General features: G+C 42.2%; 2 protein-coding genes across 16 annotated transcripts in view; one reads left to right on the forward strand and one right to left on the reverse strand.

Moving 5' to 3' along the window:
- The window catches only part of MNT (MAX network transcriptional repressor), a 63,446-nt gene extending 46,153 nt beyond the window's left edge, over window positions 1–17,293 (reverse strand). For 2 of the 3 annotated variants that reach the window (XM_015295872.4, XM_015295870.3), the window contains exons 1-2: window positions 16,696–17,293; window positions 10,774–10,883 (exon numbers count right to left, since the gene is read on the reverse strand). In XM_015295872.4, coding sequence (XP_015151358.2) covers window positions 10,774–10,800 — 27 coding nt within the window. In that variant the 5' untranslated portion in view covers window positions 10,801–10,883; window positions 16,696–17,293. The remainder of the gene's footprint in view (window positions 1–10,773; window positions 10,884–16,695) is intronic. The other variant, XM_046902744.1, reaches the window with a different exon arrangement.
- A 72-nt stretch (window positions 17,294–17,365) lies between these two features.
- Window positions 17,366–18,743, forward strand: part of PAFAH1B1 (platelet activating factor acetylhydrolase 1b regulatory subunit 1) — a 29,130-nt gene continuing 27,752 nt past the window's right edge. For 3 of the 13 annotated variants that reach the window (XM_040650001.2, XM_040650002.2, XM_046902283.1), the window contains exon 1: window positions 17,715–17,912. The gene's annotated coding sequence lies outside the window, so the exon portion shown is untranslated. Of the gene's footprint in view, window positions 17,533–17,714; window positions 17,913–17,961; window positions 18,537–18,743 lie in introns of those variants that run through there. The other 10 variants (XM_015295660.3, XM_015295659.4, XM_046902282.1 and 7 more) reach the window with 7 other exon arrangements.

Raw genomic sequence — 18,743 nt, forward strand, 5'->3', positions numbered from 1 at the left:
CTAACCTCAGGGCATTTTTTGCTAAGTCCACTTTCATCCTTGTTCTCAATAGATAAAGAATCTATATTAATTAGTGGTCCCAGAAAACCTCAATAATTTCTAATACATTAGGCAGAGACACTGGATATTTTTTGCTTCTTGGTTAACAAATATCAGATGCAGTGCAGATGTAAACAGGCACATAACCAAATAACCAAATAGAGATAAGCAAAGATATAGCATTTTCCATCCATGTTTCCAAACAGCTTTGTTGTACTTCATACCATCTGTGTTCCAACGTGAAACCTTACATTAAGACAGTCTATGCACAACACACCTTCAGAGGTGTGCTCAGTGAGCGTTGCTCAGCAGGCAGCACGGCCCAGCCACCGGCGTGAGCTGGCAATGGAGCTCAATGTTTGCTGTGAGCATTGTCTGGGCTTTCTTATTTCTAAGAAACAGCCTGCTAGGGTTCCATTTTCAAATGTTTTTCATTAATAATGCCTAAAGGTGCCACACTCACTAAACAATTTTGCTAGAAACAATACAAGATAAGACATAAAAGACATATTAGATTATGCAGTCTATGCCTCCAAATGCAGCAAAAATAATGCAAACTGCTTTGGGATTTGTCACTTGCAGCATGCAATAGCTTTTCCATTATGCTTTGTCTGATCCCTCGCCAGATTTCTTCAGAAAAAAAAACTGTGAGTTAGAAAGAATGGAAAGCACTTCCTAGAGGTTATGCCATGGGAACTGGAAGCAGCAGGCTGGCTTACCCTGCTAGCAGCTGTATTCTCATATACCTTCATTTTTCTTTTTTTTTTTCTCTCTCTCTCCTAATGCATTCTCTATGTAACTTCCTGGCACATGACTTCATAGCTGACTCCTGTCATGCAACTCAGTGCAGAACTGAGCAAAGTCAATGGGAATCCTGGAGGATGTGGGAATGCTGAAGAACAGTCACAGGACCAGCTCTGTGCTGCAAGGACCTGGAGATGAGAGCGTACCTGTCTACGAGCTGCTGTGTGCTGCTGCACAATGCTCCTGACTGGGCAGTGAGGCTGCCATGTCCCAGGTGTGATGAGCTGAAGCATTTGCTCACATTTCCCAGAAGACTGCTAGGATTACAAGGACAACTCTTCCATTTAGGAGTGCTGCATCATTTACTTGATGCTAACAAAGTGTTCTGAAGCTGAGATGAGCCATGAAGGCACTACTATTGTAAATAATAGTTTCCTAATTCCTAGGATGAATATGTTAGTAACAGCATAACAAACAGCTGGGGTAGACGAACATCTTGAAACAAAACAATCTAGCAGAGTTTCATTTTCTTTTGGTAAGGAATACTCATTGCAGTTCTCCTACATGGGATGACAGTGCACCTCCGAGCCACCTGCTCCTCGAGGCAAGGTTTGAATTAAGTCCCCTTCTGCTTTATATTTCTTTCTTTTTCTTTTAATCAGAAAACTGTTTATATTAATTTCAGGCTTTGTAATCTCCTCCCATCCGCTGTTAAAAAATAGCAAACAAACAAAAGAATACCCAAAGCTAAATGTTGTCTCTAAAACTCCTTTTCCAGTCTCCTATTTAATCAGCCTTGTGGCACACTGGGAAATAGATCATTTAGTTCCACTTCATTATTATGGGCAAAATAAATCTTACATTCAGGCTTACAGCACCTAAATACCTAAAGCCACATTCTAATCTGTAAAGCACATGGGTGTAAAACAGGCAGGCAATTTTTCATTTCCTTGGGGCATTCTGCATTTCATCAGGCCCTTTACGAGCACTGCCAGGACAGCAGAGCTGTGCTGGCTGCATTACTGATCACACATGCTCTGGTATGGCCACACCGGCAGATAACGGATGGGTGCTCCAAGGAGGGAAGTGGAGGGACTGACAAAATCGCTGCCTACACATTGAGAAATATACAGGGCATAGCATGTGACATACACTGAAATTAACATGAATTTAGTACTGCTGCCAGTGAAAGCCACTCTAATTGAAACTAATAGCTTTGCCCTTCAATGTCTTGTAAAGCACTCCCTACTGCCCATGCAGGAGTCACCTGTCTGCAGTCAGCGTTTCTCACAACAGGAGGAGAGAGGCTTTTCAAACCTGGAGAAAACTATCATCTTCTGGTAACAAAAAAACAAAACAAACAAGACAACCCTACGGTGTTACAGACGTTGAGGAACAGGATTATGTGCTCCTCTGTGATGGCAGCCCACCAAGCTCCAGTACAGATGGTCCATTCCCATTGCACGTTCCCTCAACAGCTTTGCTACTGGCATTTCAGAATGTGAGACTGTTGATTAAAAAGCCTCAAACTAAGTTAATGACAAAGTGATAACATCCTTGAACTCATTTTGGTTGGGCTCTTTCCTGTGTTGTTCATCGACACTCTAGAATGTAAATACTGCCTGGGTAAACAATGTGACACACTGGTAAAAACCATCAGTAGAGACTGAATGCTTAATTAAAATGGCAAAAAAAAAAAAATCTCTCGGGGAGAACCTCTCTTGGGCTTTTCATTTGAGAGCATAAAGTTGACCACTCCTTTACCTGCCTTCATCAATGCACATTGCTGCATTAACTGCCCTTAGGAAGTAGGAAGCTGTCAGGAAAACACCTTCTGATGGAAGTAGTCCAAAAGCAGTTACATCAAAATACAATATAAAGGGATGGAATCCTCATTTATTTATGTTTCACACACACACACACACACAAACACACACACACACACACAAAAAAAAAAAAAAGCAAAGACAGTGAGGCATTTCTGGACCTAGGCACCATGAAATGCGATGTTATTTTGTTTTTCAAAATAAATACATTTCAGGAACTACAATAAGAGCTGCTGGCCACCTGCAGGGCTGCTGACCAAGCCCTGTAAGCACACACAGGGCAGAGGCAAACCCTTCTGCCAACGGAGGCAAACAGCATCGGTGCAGTAATTATCAAGCCCTCAAAGAGGCTGCATCCCACCACTGATCAGCAACAGCTCAATCCAGCAAAGCCTCTTCTCTCTCCTCACATGGACAGCATGCTTCCCTTGCTGCGCGCAGCCGGAGGGCAGTGGGGTGCCCTGCGGTGAGCAGAGTGCCCGATCCCATCCTGGTGGGCGGTGTTGGCACGGAGCTGCCTGCAGCTGGCAAGCCACAGGTTGCTGTCAGCTGGTGGAGATGCTGCGCTGTACGCAGCACAGAGCAGCCTGGCGGTATGCTGACTGCAGAGCGGCAACAGGAGCAGCTCATTTGAAAACACAGACACGTAAGCAAGATAGAAACCCCACCTCCTTGTGATTGTCTGAAAGGGATCAAATGGGTGGAAGTGCCACAGATAGACGAACTCCTCCCAGCATAATTGTTACTGTCACAGCTGTGTGTGGCAAGGGGGAGGCGAGCGAATGATGCAAGGCGCTTGGCACTGCACCACGACAGCGCTGCACCCTTCGGCCGAGGCGAGGAGCACCTCCCAGCGCGGCCGGCAGCAGCCTGATTCATGCCGATACTGGCTGTAAGTCACTTATTTTTAGAGCTCATTACAAAGAGTAATTAAATGGTCACAATGTCCCCAGCCTTAACCCTACTTAGTAGATAAAGTGGATAATTAAGCATTGTTAGCTCCATTTTGCATCTATGGAAACTGGTGAGAGACTAATGCAAGGTCACCAGGCTGCTCTGAGCCAACTCCAGATTGTAACACACCAGTCATGGACCCTTCCACCCCAAAATGTTGGGAGGTTTTGTTAGTTTCAAGGATTATGCATCAAAAGCACTACTCCTGTCTTATCACTGAGAAATCTACTGCAGAGAAGTATTACACGATTTAACTGAATGAAGTCTTTGAGAGCTTGCAACAAATGCTGATATTTTCTATTTCATTGCCAGGTGAGGTAACCACCATCCCTCTTTAAACAAGATGGTATCCCCGTTCCATGCAGCCGATTGTTCCTACACACAGACTCTTGTATTAATACACAACGAAGCAGTCAGATACAACAAACCCCTTACCTAGCCTGTAAAACTGTTTGAAATGTTATTAATTGTAGCTGCCCAGGTACAATCGCACACTCCCAACATGTGTTCTCCATCAGAGTTTTATGTTGGTGCTAACTACAGTGGCAGTGCAGACGTTTCAGACAAGGCTCTATCCTGAGTGCACCTTCCCTGAGTGTGGCTCATGAGTCACTGGATGCTGCAGCTCACACTGCTGCATCCTTCAAGCTATATATAGCTCTATTCCTATAAACTATTATCTCACTTCTCGCCACTTGGCACGCTTCATTCATAACTGTTTATCTTGCCCTAACTGCCAGCCCAAAGGTGGAACGCTATTTTCGAACTGTAAGAGAGGGGCCTAAACAGAGCTGCATTTTTGAGTGTTCTCCTTCCCCCATTTTTTAAGTATCATGCAAGGTATTACAAACCGAAGACCTCTATTTATTCACAACACGCTCACAAAACTGCCAAAATGTTCTCAACTTATGTGTTTCAACCTGATTTCTAGGGAGTGGAGAACACTGGAAACATCTTCAATTTTTGCTTCACTCTGGTGGCAAAGGCCCAATAGAAGACTGTTTCATGCAGGACAGTCACCAGTGTGGATAACAACAAATCCTAATAAACATAGGATTATTTATGCTATCAGATTCATCGGGCTATCTCCCAAATTCTGGCTCTTTTCCAGAGCTTTATAGTAAGTGCATGATTATACCCACATCATCATAAAATAAAAATAATTTCCATATTTCCATTTAAACCTATGGGGAAATTGTAACTGATTTCAAGGTGGCATGGAAGGGATTTTTCTTACAAAAGCTACTGAAGTGAAAAAGCCTTTGAAATACACTTGCCTTTATCAAAGGTTGAAACAGTATGAAAAACAGTTCAAAAACTACCCCTATATCTAAGGTTCATGGTGAAGTATGAGTGAAGGATCCTTTCTTGCTAAGTAATTCAGGAATAAACCAGGCAAGATCCACCTGTGCCATGACATGCAGCACCAGACACGGGTTAGCATTCACTTAATGGGGTTAGACCTCCAACGTAGCTTAGAAGGTAAATGACCTGGGTAGTTTCTTTCTAGTAAGAACAGACCACGCGTAGTGTGGCACATCTGCTCTTAGACACAGAAGAAGCACCATAAAAGAAAAATAGTGGTGAAATTAAGAAGATTTAAACAGCTTTATTGCTCAAAAACAAGCAAAATAAACAAACAACTACCACCAACAAAAAGCAACCATAAAACCCTTAAAGGATCAAAAAAAGAATAATTAAAAAAAAAACAAAACAAGAAAAAGCTTCCTATAAAAATTCAAGGCAGCTGGACCTGACATAGGGTCTGGACTGGTGGTGCAGCGATGCTCCCTCTCCTTCTCAGAGCTGCCTTTACATTTGGCTTGGAACCAGTGTCATTGTTAATTGGATGCTGAGTGATGGATCTGGCCACCTGGCACTGTCTGGCTCCTAGATGATGATCAACTCACTTGGCAGGCTAAGTGGGGAACTGGCCACCTGGCTAATACGAGGGCTGCAGAATCTCTGAAGAGCTGATTGCCAGCCTGCTAAGATATTTTTTATTGTGGATATCGACAGTTACTTCTCATTATTGCTCCACTGATCCTTCTCCCCACAACTTGCATGCTCACAAAGAAACACCCAGCTCATGACCCCCTTCTCTCTTTTCTTTCCTCTGTCTGCTGCAACAGATAAAGACAGACCCCTTCCTTAATTGCTAAATGGAAATGAGCTTCTATCCTTCTCCTCCAATTTCTTTACATTATTCCAAGCTCCTTACTCCCATTCCATCCTGTCTTGCTTCTCACTATCATTCTCAATACTATGGATAAATAGTCAATATTAGTCAATGACTTTCACAATGATTTTTGAATGGTAGTTTGCTGTCTAAATTTTAATTTGTGATAAAAGTTCTGATATAATTTAAGAATAATATCAAAACAAGGACTTGACAAGAATTGTGTGAAATTGGATTCTTGCCTAAGGGCTAGATTCCACAGTTGCCTTGCATTCTGTGTTATTATTAGCACTTGTAAAACTTCAGTGAGAAAGGCCACAATTTTGACTTTTTTTTCCCCTCATTTTGCATATATGTAAACTACTTCACAAGCACTAATGGAAAAGAAATCTGAAGTGAACAAAAACACATCAATAAAGGGTTCTAGAGTACTGTCAGTGTCAAACAGCAAAGTGCTGCAAGCTAAGCCATGAAAATTAATTACTTCAAACTCTTAGAAGTATACAAGTATTGAAAGGTTAAGCTCCTCAGATACATTCTGTTCATATTTTTCAGCTTTCTTATCAAAGATGTGTTGGTAAATTCTCGCCTATTACAAATATTGGGAAATGTTCTACAAGGCAATGAAAGTTTTGTGGTTCTTTTTTAAATTTTATACTGAAAATGCAAATAAATAAAATGTAGGAAATGCCTGATGATTTCTCTGGTGACAAAGCCAGTTATAATGCTATTCTAAAGTTCAAATCTCTGTCTGTCCTTCAGTAAGAATACTCATAACCTGCAGTTATTACATGCCCAGATTCAGGCAGGAGTACCTGTTGCTCCCAAGTACAAATCCAGGCTACAGACTTTCCCTGCAAGTCCAACTTAATTATTTATAAAATGAAATCCAAGAGAGTTCAACTGGAAAAAGGGCTGCTGAACGACTACAACTATAATCTCCTAGAAGTCAGTGAAATACTTGTTGCTGTCAGCTAATGAACTTTGAAGACCTGCAGTATGGACAAGGATGATAGCAACTGCAGGACAAGGGATTCTTTAGAAAACTTTGACATTTGGCATTATCTTAGTAATGTGTACAGCTCATTTTCTGTTACCTGGCTGTCATTGCTAATACTGACCCAAGCTGGAGCTGAGTGTTATTGAGAATCTGCAACTGAAAACACCAGCGAGTTCTTCCTTAGAACCTCACCAGTGTTTCCATTGCTCTTCATTTCAGTGCCTTCAGCAAATGCAGCAGTTATTTCTTGTTTCTGACACTCACTGCAGTGACTGATTAGTAGCTTGTAACAAATTAAATTTTAGTTGTCCGTAAGAGGCTGTTTTTCTTTAACTGGACTGGCAGACCAAGAATAGCTCTGTGCACTCTAATACAAACAGTATTGTAAGTAAAGTCAGATAATGCTATCAAGGTCTTTTCCAAGAATATAGGGATTAATTCATCTCATTAAAATGTACACATTCTACACAACACAATGCAGTACTACTTCGAGATAACTGTTCAAGACAGCCAAAAGATACTATGTTCTAGGATGATCCCTGGCTGTCCTCTTATCTCCCCTGATTTGTATAATCTATGTAGATTAGTGTACAGATATCATAGCACTGAGCATTTTTAAAAACCTAAAATAGACTGCATTAGCTTAAATTTCTAAGTAGTAAAGAAACTTGAGAGGAGAGAAACATAATTAACTTGGAGCATGGAAGGATTCCCTTGTGGAAAAAACAACCAGAACTAAAAATGGCAGCTTGGAAAAAGTACCTGCTTGTGAACATAAAAGAAACTGGCAGGTTACAGATCCAAAGACTGATGTCTGAGATTCAAGGTGAAAAGATTTTTGGTTTTCCTTGAATATTTGTTCTTAGCCATTTAAAATATATTACATGATTATTTTTTTTTAATATGAAAATGTGATCGTCACTGCTTTCAGTGCTCTCTCTTTTTCTCTCCAGAAAATGAAAATAAAATCTATGTTGCTGGAATTGCCTAAGGATCTTTCTCTACATTCAAAGAATGTTTTTCAAAGCTATGCTAGCACATAAAGCCCAGTTCTGTGCACATTAAAATAAAAGGTGAAAACATCCACTGCATCAGGAGACAGACAAGGTAGAGATGGAGAGAGCAGAAGTCTGTTCAAGGACATCAGGCCTTCCAAAAATCAAACTGCTTCTCCCAGCTGATTGACACTGTTCTTCATACTTAATTTTACTTTTCGACTCACTGAAGTAATTCTTGGTAGTCTCTGCAGTGCTTAACTTTTTCCTGTTTGTTACTGCAATGGCCTCTGTGACAAGTGCTTGATGGCAACTGCATTTATTTGTGCTTCAGAATTGAGCTCTTAGATGGGTTATTTATCAGCTGTAGATGCCTGTTCACACAGATCTGCAGTTGCCTACAGAAAGGTGAATTTTGCAGAAAAAACTATCAATCTGCTACAGCTGTTTGAAAGTCCAGACTCCCATACTAGTTATTTCTGCCTTACCATGATTCAATTTTTAGCAGCCATTTCTAAGTTAATTACTCTGGCATAACATGTCAATCAGTTGCCCATCCCTCTACCCTCCCCATTTTTTATTTATTTATTTTTAAATTAAGCTTACATTGCCAAATTAGTTCCAAAAAAAAAAAGATGTTTCTTTTGGTTGTGCTACAATACCATCAGTCTGACAAATTCTAAGTCTTGAGATATAAAGGGACATAAGTAATATTGCTACGGGAAGAAACAACTTTGCAACTCAAACTCCTTATTATATTACTCAAGTCAGTCTCTGCTGACTTGTCAGGTTCTTTGGCTGCTACATCCTCCTGAAGAAATTCTTAACAGAGACAAGTTGTTTGTTTGTTCCTGAAAAGCAAAAGAGTAGCTCTGAAAATATAGCATTTCAGAAGATAACTACAGGTTAGATGTTAGATATTGCTTGCATAAATCTTCTGCTGTATCAGAACACCAGAAAGCTTAGGAGAGACTTTGTGCTGTCTTATGCTGTAAAAGGACAGAAATGTTCTAATTTAGTGTATCCTTCACTGAGCCTGCTTAATAATGAAACGGCTGCCATATAAGATAAAGAAGTGAATACAGATAACACAATGAAGTCTGAAAACGGGGACAGAAAACTCTCCAGGCCAAATGGAAATCTACTGGGATTCTGTAAATGAATCAAAGAGATGTTCATTCCCATTTTTTAAGATTTAGTAAACCAGTCTCCATTAGAAATTCTACCCAATCCCAAATAAGGATTATCAATTTCTAATCACACATTGAAATAGTAACAAACAGAACCTCACAATTTTTATAACTACAGACTCACATTTTGTTCACAATTAAACGTGTATATCATTACTGGATGAGCTGAGGTGAGTACTTGTGTAAAATAAAGGGCAAAGACTATTGAAATCATATTTTGTCATCTTCTGAGACCACTATGTTCCATGTTTCTTCAGTCACACAATAATTTACTCAACTGTGAAACTACTCAATAAAGCATACTACTACCTAACTGTGATCTTATTGTAGAGCAGCTCTAGCTGAAGCCGATGTAAGTTTTGCCTGCATGAAATATATCAGTGTTAAATGCTATTTTTTTGCCTTTGGGTAAAATTCTACTCCCTTTTTTCAAAGACAGCTCTGAAAACAGACTCAGGCTTCATACATTTTTGGGTAACATGAGTTAATTTAACAAAATGTGCTAGTTTCCTATTCAGAATGGATGCAGAAAGTAGAGCAAAGAGACACAGAAAATGCACACTTTCCAAAGCATTTTATTTTATTTTATTTTCCTAACCTGGCCAAGAAATGCCACAAGCTGAAATCTACCTTTTTCTAATGATATATATAAATACAATACGGTCACTGAGGGCACTAAATTATTCTCTGAACAAATAATAGGACTATAACCAAGGTCTGAGAAAGCACCTGAGCCAGTAGAGTGTGAGTGAACATTCACTTTATAAAAATTACAGACCAATTAGATTATTCTGTCACAGTCACCTAGAACTTTACTACTGATTTTCTAATTTTTCCAACATTTGTTCTTCTTTTTTTTTTGTAATAACATCTACTAAAGAATAAATACAAACAAACTTCAAAAATGGAGTTAATAATGCAGCTGCTATAAATATTTGAAAAAATTTCAGGAAGAGGATAAATGATTTGCTGAAAAATACCTACATGATAGCCAATGTCTCTAAGTGGTCCTTCTTTACTATCCCTTCTATGTAACATTATATTACTTATGGCCGATCTCCCGAGGAAAAAAGGTGGTAAGAAGGTAAGCTAAGGTCACTGTTTCCTCATGAGATATGCTATGAAGAACAGTCGAATTCCACTGAAGCATTCCATTACTAGCTAGCATAAAACTGAATCACAGCACAACTAATAAGTATAATTGCATTCAGAAAGTTTCATTTTAAGAATACGTCAAACATATAATTTCATCAGGGTGTGTGAGTATCTGTGCATGGATTGATCATGGTACATTCTTATGCACGTGAGTCATAAGGCATTATGAATGACCAACCTCCTGGCCATTGGGAAGCTTCAACATTCCTTCCTATTAGAAAGAAAGATTGTCCATCTGGACCACTTTCTTATAAGCTGCCAGCAATCCCAGCACACGTCTACTTTAATTCCTAAGCCTTCTAGTTAGACCAGTAACATTCATGATGTTACTGAGGAATAATAGTTAAAAATTTCCTAATCTAAAATAAAATTGGAATTTTCCAGTAATAATAATTATTCTAAACTTTTAAAAATGTGGCATCACTGTGGCATTTACAATTACATTTTACCAAAGCAACAGCTTCAAAGTAGCTCTATTTTTTTGTAAAACATTGCTGGTTTTAATACGGTAATAGATTGTCAATTTATTAAGACTGGAGCCGATCTGTTAGTTAAATAGATAGTCAGGACAGGGGCATTCATTTTCTTTTTAAGAGATAAATATTTCTGTTTGGGAAGATATTTTTGTTTAGAAAGCATGTACAATTAAAAATTGTCTTTCATGGAGCTACCAACCAGGATTCTCACATACCTTGGCACATGCATTACAAATCCCCATCAGCTTCCCAGTAATTTCGGTTGTAAAGTTTATGATCCTTCTGGAGAAGAAGCAAGGCAGTTTTTGACAGCTTACTGTTGCGCCTGTCGGGAACAAAAACATGTTATGTCAACAATATATGCAAGGATTATAAAGCCAGTAACTGTTGATAAGTTTTCGTTATAACAGCCACAAACTATAGTTTGTACACAGTTTTCTTTTCTCTTTTCCTTTATTTCTAATGAAAACTACACAGGGATTTGAATGAACATGAAAAGGAACATGAAGGCACTTGCATCTTATTTAACATTAAAGCTGTTTAGAATGCTGCAGCATAGACAGGACAGAGGGAATATTTCCCTGGCGTTTTACATATCTTGAGCAACAGATTTCTGCCATAAAAGCTGAACTTTAAAGAACTTTTGGTGATTCTGCAATAGACAACAATTACGTATGGATGAAAGTGATTTAGAGGAAAGAAATTCTTATCTTAGAAGCAAATACTAGGTTTCTGTGCCCTATATATTAACAATAAAATTACAAAAGCATGAAAAATAACATGAGAACATCTTTTAATATTAGGCTGAGTGCAATGAAAATAGCCTTCACTGGATATGGTCACAAAAAATGCAAGCAATGTCGTGCAGTGTTGTTAGCAGTTCTTTATTATTTTAAGTGAAAAGGAATAAAGTGAACTTAGAAGGGGTATTGGATAGTGTCAGCACTAATAGCATGCATGTTTGCACATTACTATAATTAGCAAAGGAATTTGAAGAATTATAAAAGCAATAATTTGCTTTGCTTTATCTGAGTTTTTGACTCAGCAGCAGTTACACTGATATCCTCACCAAAAAGGTTTTCTTGGTCTTTTTTCAAATATGAACTCATTAAAATGAGAAACACCGTGACCAAAGGTAAATACTCAACTATAAAAGGGGCCTTAAAAAACCTCCAGAAGGCAGTTTAATCCAAATCTGGGATAACTGTGGATTAAGAATACATCGATGTTAGTTTGTGTTCCCCTCCTTTAATACTGCTACCTCATACTAATATGCCTTGGACTATTTTTCCCAACCTTTATACTGATAAACTTTCATGTTGTAGTTGCTTTTTTCACTGTGATGAACAAATTTGTGAAGTATCCTTATATCACTTCCTTTAATAGTTTGCATGCTGACTTTCTTTCATTTTATTTTAAAGTATAATTTGTGAAGGCTGTAGGTATGAATGAAAAAGGGATGCTGAAGTACAGCAAAGGCTTACAAAGAGAATGTCAAATTTAGCTTACTTCCATTTGCAGTCTGCTTAGAAACATATCTGTGAGATTGACAAATGATTTATCTGATTTAAAATATCCTTGTGTGCTTTTGTAGCAGTTTCCTATGCAAATCAGGTACTTACGCACCCAAATTATTCTAGTTAGCTACAGGAACCTACGATGGCCTGATCTACACATTCAGCTATAGTGCACCTCTACATCTGCATGGTAACTGTGCACATCTTTTGCATAAAAAGTGCACACCCAACTAGATTGAGAAGCAGATCTGTTATTATCTCTGCACTGCTTTACAATACTTTTAATTGGAATTTACATGTTACTGATAAAGCCTTCGCTTTAATTCAGAAAACATGTTGAAGAGATAAGGAATCATTTGCTAAAAATTTTAAATAAAAGTTTAAAAATTAAGTATATTTATCCTTTGAATAAGTGTAATTTCTATAAATATATTTTAAAAATTGGAAACAGAAAACATCTTTATGTATGACAGGAAACACATGTAATTATTGCTATAATGTTAAAAACTTTGTCAGGGTTGTGATATACAATACTTGTTCTCACAGCATCACAAAATGACACCATGCTGTATTGCAGTGGATGTGGTTGAAATGTTGGGCACAGCAGAAATGGATCATACAGTCACTAAAACTCAAAAGAGCCACAAATAAATTGTGAATTAACAAATGAGTCAGGCTTACATGTAAGATAAAGCCGCACTTCAAAGGTAAACAATGAAGTTTATGCAAGGTCCTCTGCTGTGGCACAGCCAGGGAAAATAAAACCGATATACTGATGACGTGTTGCTTGTGCCTGGACTTTCACCCTCAGGCTCTAGGCAAAGATGATGATCTAACGTGTGAGTATACAAAAAGTAAGCATGAAAATAATATCCACAGAAATAGAGACTAATGAATCGAAGTGTAGAAAGATAACACTGTCACTGATAGTAGCGTGAATGCTGTATAACCTGTGTGTGATGACCAGTTTAGTTAATAAGCAAAACAGAATAAATACATACATGCAAACATCTAGTTGTAGAAACAGAAAAATCATCACTTCACATTCTTTGGAATAAATGCAGAAAGAGGCTCAGCTTCAGCAAAAAAATTCCGCTGTGATGGGTGCAGACTTTGCAACAGACCAAGGTTCTCAGTACTGAAACATGTTAGAGCCTGGATTTGCTTATCTTGTTTTTAATGGTATCGTAAGGTCAGGTAGAGAGGGACGCCATCATAGACTGCCCTCTTCCTTATGTTAATAATATATAGACAAGGTCACACAAGTACTGGAAAAATGTTTCCTAAAATCTGGATATACATTAGAAATGAATCTGAATGCTTCTATACTATGTTTTACATTGGGAACATGAGCAATTTCCCACACATAGGTATTTTCTCTCTATTTCTGTTGCAAATTTTTCTCAGTATCTTCTGTTGTTTCCCAAGAAGTGTTGAAAATAAAGAGACAGTGCCACAAACTCCTGTACATTGTTCTACCCATGGAAATAAGAAAGTGGAAAACTTTGAAAGAAAGAAGTCATGCTTGAGCCACAAAGAAGTCACTATTTACTAATGAACAAAAAGATGGAAAAATGCTCACTTCTTGTGATCTGTTCCAGTGACAGGGTTAACCACACAGGCAGACATGCCCTCTGAATCATTAAATGGAATGGCAAGACATTACTCGAAATTAATCTTCCTTTGGTATATGCTTACTCGCCTTGTCATGACCATATTCGTGTCACCAGAATTTGTTCCCAACCTAAAACTGAGACAAACTTTCTGTTCAAATCTGTGCAGACATTTTGGGCAACTTTCTTCCAAAGCTCTGTAGCTGTAACAGATTGCACCTTTTGTAGGTCAGGCACAGAGAAGAACTTGCGGTGTGTAAATTAGTTCATTACAGTAGTATAATCACTACAGATGTTTTGCTACATGAGTATCTACACAAGTAGAATATTAATCACAACTTTCACTCATAGACAACGTGGATTATCAATGAATGAAGTGTTCTGTGGTTACTCAAATAATGCCTCTCTGAGGTTTGATGTAACTTTTTGAAATACATAATCACCACAGTCCTCACAGCAAAACATCTCCTGCAGAAGGTGTGCCTGCTCCAAAGTGCCTCTGCACAAGATGAAAACATTTACTTTAGGAAAATCCTGAAGGAAAATCTGAAGCAGACATTGGAATGAGCTACACAATTTAGATCTACACATCCCTGATGAGGGATCTGAGAGTGCATTCTTTCCATCGCTAAGACACACTGTAGCAATCAAGGAAATTATCAAGAACATTTCTGCTCTGAAACTATATAGTTTAACTGTCTTGAGAGCTGGGATTTTTTTTCATCCCAGTATCAAGAGAAGGTAGTACAAGGAAGGGCAGCTGTAGAAGGAGAAAAAAAATATCTATTTCATAAAAGCACTAGGAAAATTCATCAGTCTGTAAAATTAATTGAATTTTGTGAGTAAATACTAATTATCACTTAGAATATGCAGCCCAAAATACTTGGTAGATTATAATTGTGAGAAATTCCAAGGCAGTTTAGCCTTCTTTGCAAACAGACTGAAATAATGCAAATATAATTTTGGCATACTATTTCAAAGTCTTATCCTAAATTTCAGGCTGTTTTTGCAGATATCCTGCTCACTGGCTGCAGTTGATGCCTGCTCTTCTACAGAGCTACAAACTGGCTGGGCTGATCTCAGTTCCTGGAAGGCCATGGAACAAAGCCTCCTGGAGGCCACGCTCAGGCACACAGAACAAGGAGATGGCTGGGAGCAGCCAGCGTGCTTTACCTAGGGCACAGTGTGCTTAATGTGCCTGCACAGCTCAATGCTCTGCAGCATGACAACCAGCTCTATGGACATGGCAAGAGCCCTGCATGATGCTTATTTTGACTTCAGCATGGCTTCTGCGTGCCTCCCACCATATTATGATAGCCAAAGTGCTGGCAGACCGGAGGGGAAAAATGGCCGAACCATGGAGCCCTGGGGGCTGTGAGCAGCAGTCCACAGGACTTTAGGATGCAAGTTAGATGTACAATAATATAAATGAGAAGGTGTTCATATATTATTGGAACAGGTTGCCCAGTGAGATTGTGGATGCCTCTCCCTGGAAGGTTTTGGGGCCAGGCTGGATGGAGTTGTGAGCAACCTGGTCTAGAAGGAGGTGCCCCTGCCTGCAGCAGGGGGTTGGAACTAGATGATCTTAAAGGTCCCATCCAACCCAAACCACTCTATGATTCTGTGAGTATTAACTAGAACATGAAAAACACTAATACCTTCCCATACAGCATGAGTGGAAGGCTCTCAGTAATTTCCACTTATAATCAGCACATTAAAAAAATGGGCCAATGACCATACACCACTTACCTCTTAAGAGATAAGAAGATTTACTTAGTGCATTTAAAAATTAAAAGTATTTTAATTGCCAGAGAACAACTTAAGTGGTTACAATTGAACAATGACTGATAATACTCCCTAGGATTCAGAATATGGGGAGTAATGATTTTCAGTTGGACATACTATTTTCCCCATTTACTTGAGAGACAGTAAGCATCATGTATAATTACAGTTTTTATAAACTATGTTTCTCAGGTATCCTATTCAAAATTTGTCCTGGATGCATTTGCAGTTCTTCACTGTGCACTGGGTTTCAATAGCCTTCTGCTATAAAATAACAACATAAATGAATGTGACTGACCACATGCTGTAGGTCAGCAACAAAGCTGACAAAGCATTTTCCAGCACCCTAGCCCACAAAGATTCATCCACATTCATAATCTCAGTTGTTACATGCAACAGAAACAGCTTTTTCAAAAGAAAATTTCCCTGAAGTTTTGGGATTTTTTTTTCACTAGTTGGATAATTGTTATGTGAAAATTCTCATTTTCCTAAATAGGCACTTCAGAAAACTTTATGGCCCATATTAATTCTTGTATTACACTGCTATGCCTACCAACATTAGAGAGGTGACTTTGGTCATTGGTCTTTGATAGCAACACATATGTAATTGTTTCCTGTAACAGCAGAGCTCTTTTTGTTTTGCACCTGGATTTACTACGATTAAGCAGTTATGCTGGTTGGGTCTCTTGCCAGCTCATCTCTCATTTGCCAAACACAGAACATTTTACAAAGCACCAGGTGAAGGACAGTTCTCACTGCTACACACACAAACCACTGAAGACCATAAGGACTGCATAATCAAAAACTGGGGGTGGAATTTGGCTTCTGACACACATAGCTGCTTAACTATGTATTGTTAAGTGGCAACTGAGGGAGGTGGCAGGCGATTCGTCTGGGGTTCTGTGCCCTCTTCTGTCAGTCATTTCTTGGAAGCACATTAGTTAAATCATCTGTGGTCTGTGTCTCAGTTTACTGCTGTGAACACCGACAAGTTAAACCAAGGATATTTTGAGATTTAACTAACTGGGGTTTGTAGAACATTATAAAAACCTCCTATTCCAAGTGCAAAGCATTTTTTAAAACCAACTGTTTGAATGTGCACCAGCAAGATGTACGGTACACACCAAGCTGCTGGATCTGCGCTCACAATGAAGTAAAGGCCACCAACGACATGCACACTTCCTTCGGACCTGGAACTCCAGGCCTGCGGGGCAGGGTTACTCACTGAAAATATCGCTGTCTCAGGAGCAGATTCCACACAGGCCAGGACACGCCATGGCTGTGCTTCTGCGCAGCACAGTGTTACGCCACAGCCCGCAGAAAGCAGCAGCAGGCTCGGTGGCTCGGTGCAGGCCTCTCCTCAGCAGCCGCACGGGCGGGTCAGCACAGAGCGTCGCCGCTGCCACAGGGCGCTGTGGCCTCACAGCTCCGCTGTGCCACAGCACGCTCACAGGTACACACGATATGCAATCTTCTCCACATTTTCTTTCCCTTCCTAGCCCTGCCAGCAGCCTTACTCTCTTCAGTGACATTTGTGGCGTTATTTTGAAGGTTAACACGTTTTTACCCTTAGTTCAGATACAGACGAAGATCTACAGTATCAGTGGCGAGAGGTGTGAGGGAACGGCGGGCTGATAAGCAGCCAGAGCGCGGGAAGTACAACAGCGAACACTGAGAGGAACCACAGCGCCTGCCAGGGGCTGCGACAGGGCCGGACCGGTGCTACCCGGGGCTGTTCCAGGCGCGGGACGCGGCAGGGCGGGCGCGGGGCACGCCGGGAGCCGGTGCGCGCGGGGCACGCCGGGACTCGCACCCTGCACCTCAGCTTTCCAAGATGGCGGCGGGCGGCTGTCCCCGCCCCCGCCCCGCACATGCGCAGTGGTGCGGCGGGCCGCGCCGCTCCCTCCCTCCCTCCTGGCGGCCGGGGCGCCACTGACAGAGCGCGGAGCGGAGCAGCGCCCAGCGCCTCCGGGACCCCCGCACCCCGCCGCGTCTGTGGATGGGAGAGGCGGGCGGTGCCGGCCTCACGGAGTACAGCGAAACGGCGGCAGCGGCGGCTCGGGTAAGGCCGGGGCTGCGGTTCATCTCCGTTCTCTCTCTCTCTCTTCCTTCCTCCCTTCCCCTGTCCGTGTGTCCGCCCGTCCGTCGCTGCCGCCCCGCGGAGGGCGTCCCGAGTGGTGCAGGCCCGGCGGCCGCGCGGCCGCTCCCCTCCTCCCCGCCCTCCGCTCCCTCGCTGCCCCCTCCCTCCTTCTCTCCAGCTCGCTCTCAAAATGGCGGCCGCGCCCGTTGGTGAGGAGGGACCGAGGGAGGCGGCGGGCCGGGGGGCGGCGGGCGGGGGCCGCTCCCCGCGCTGGGGGCTGGGGCCGGACGCGGCTCCTCTGCTTCTTCCCCGCCTCCCGCCCCGCTGCTTTCCGCCGCTCGGCCCGGCGCTCCCCTCCGCCGGTGACTTAGCAGGAACGCGGGGAGGGGCGGGAGGGCCGCACCGCGGCGCGGGTGGGGCGGGGGCAGCGGAGCGGAGCGGCGGTGCGGCGGGCCCGGCGTTCTGTCCGCCTCTAGGCCGCCCCGCTGCTCCCGGTGACTTAGCAGGATCACGGGAGGGGCGGCGGGCCCGGCGGAATCACGGGCGGACGCTCTGGGGCGAGGAGCCCGGTGCGTGTGTACCGGGGGGATGCGGAGCGGCCTCTCCGTCGTTCCCGACGGCTTTCGTCCCGTTCCGGTTCCCGTCCCTGCGGAGGGCGAAGCAGGCGCTGCCCGGGCGGCGGCCCCGGCCCGCTGCGGCACGGGGACAAAACAGGGCCGGAGCTCAGGGCAGGGACAGCGCTGCCGTAGGAATCCTTTGCATCCACCGTTTCCCTGCGGCGACGGAGTGGGGAGCGCCGGCAGGAGGTGGCTCAGCCCTTCGGTGCCAGCTGCAGCAGAACGGGGGTTGGGAGGGCCGGTCTCTCCTTCCTGGGGTCCCACCGCTGCCCGGAGGCGCGGGGAGTTTCACCGAAGCCTTTTGCTGGCGGCCGGCTCTGCTCCACGGCTCCGTTTACCGCTGCTTTCCAGTTTTTGTTCGGGCAGGAGGTTGTATGCCGGGCTGCTGGTGGCTCTGGGGGTGGGAGTGGTGCCTCCCTTATGAAGTTCAGGGTTACTCCGTTTTGGGGGGGGTGGGAGGGGTGAGACTTTTAATTCTGACATTTTTTTGAAGGTGGATGCATTTCAGCTTGACCATTAATAGCGGTAGCGGTGTATTACCTCCCCTTTCTTTGCCATAGTCTCACTGGTAATGTT

This window comes from Gallus gallus, chromosome 19 (genome assembly GCF_016699485.2).
Source record: "Gallus gallus isolate bGalGal1 chromosome 19, bGalGal1.mat.broiler.GRCg7b, whole genome shotgun sequence".
NCBI lineage: Eukaryota > Metazoa > Chordata > Aves > Galliformes > Phasianidae > Gallus > Gallus gallus.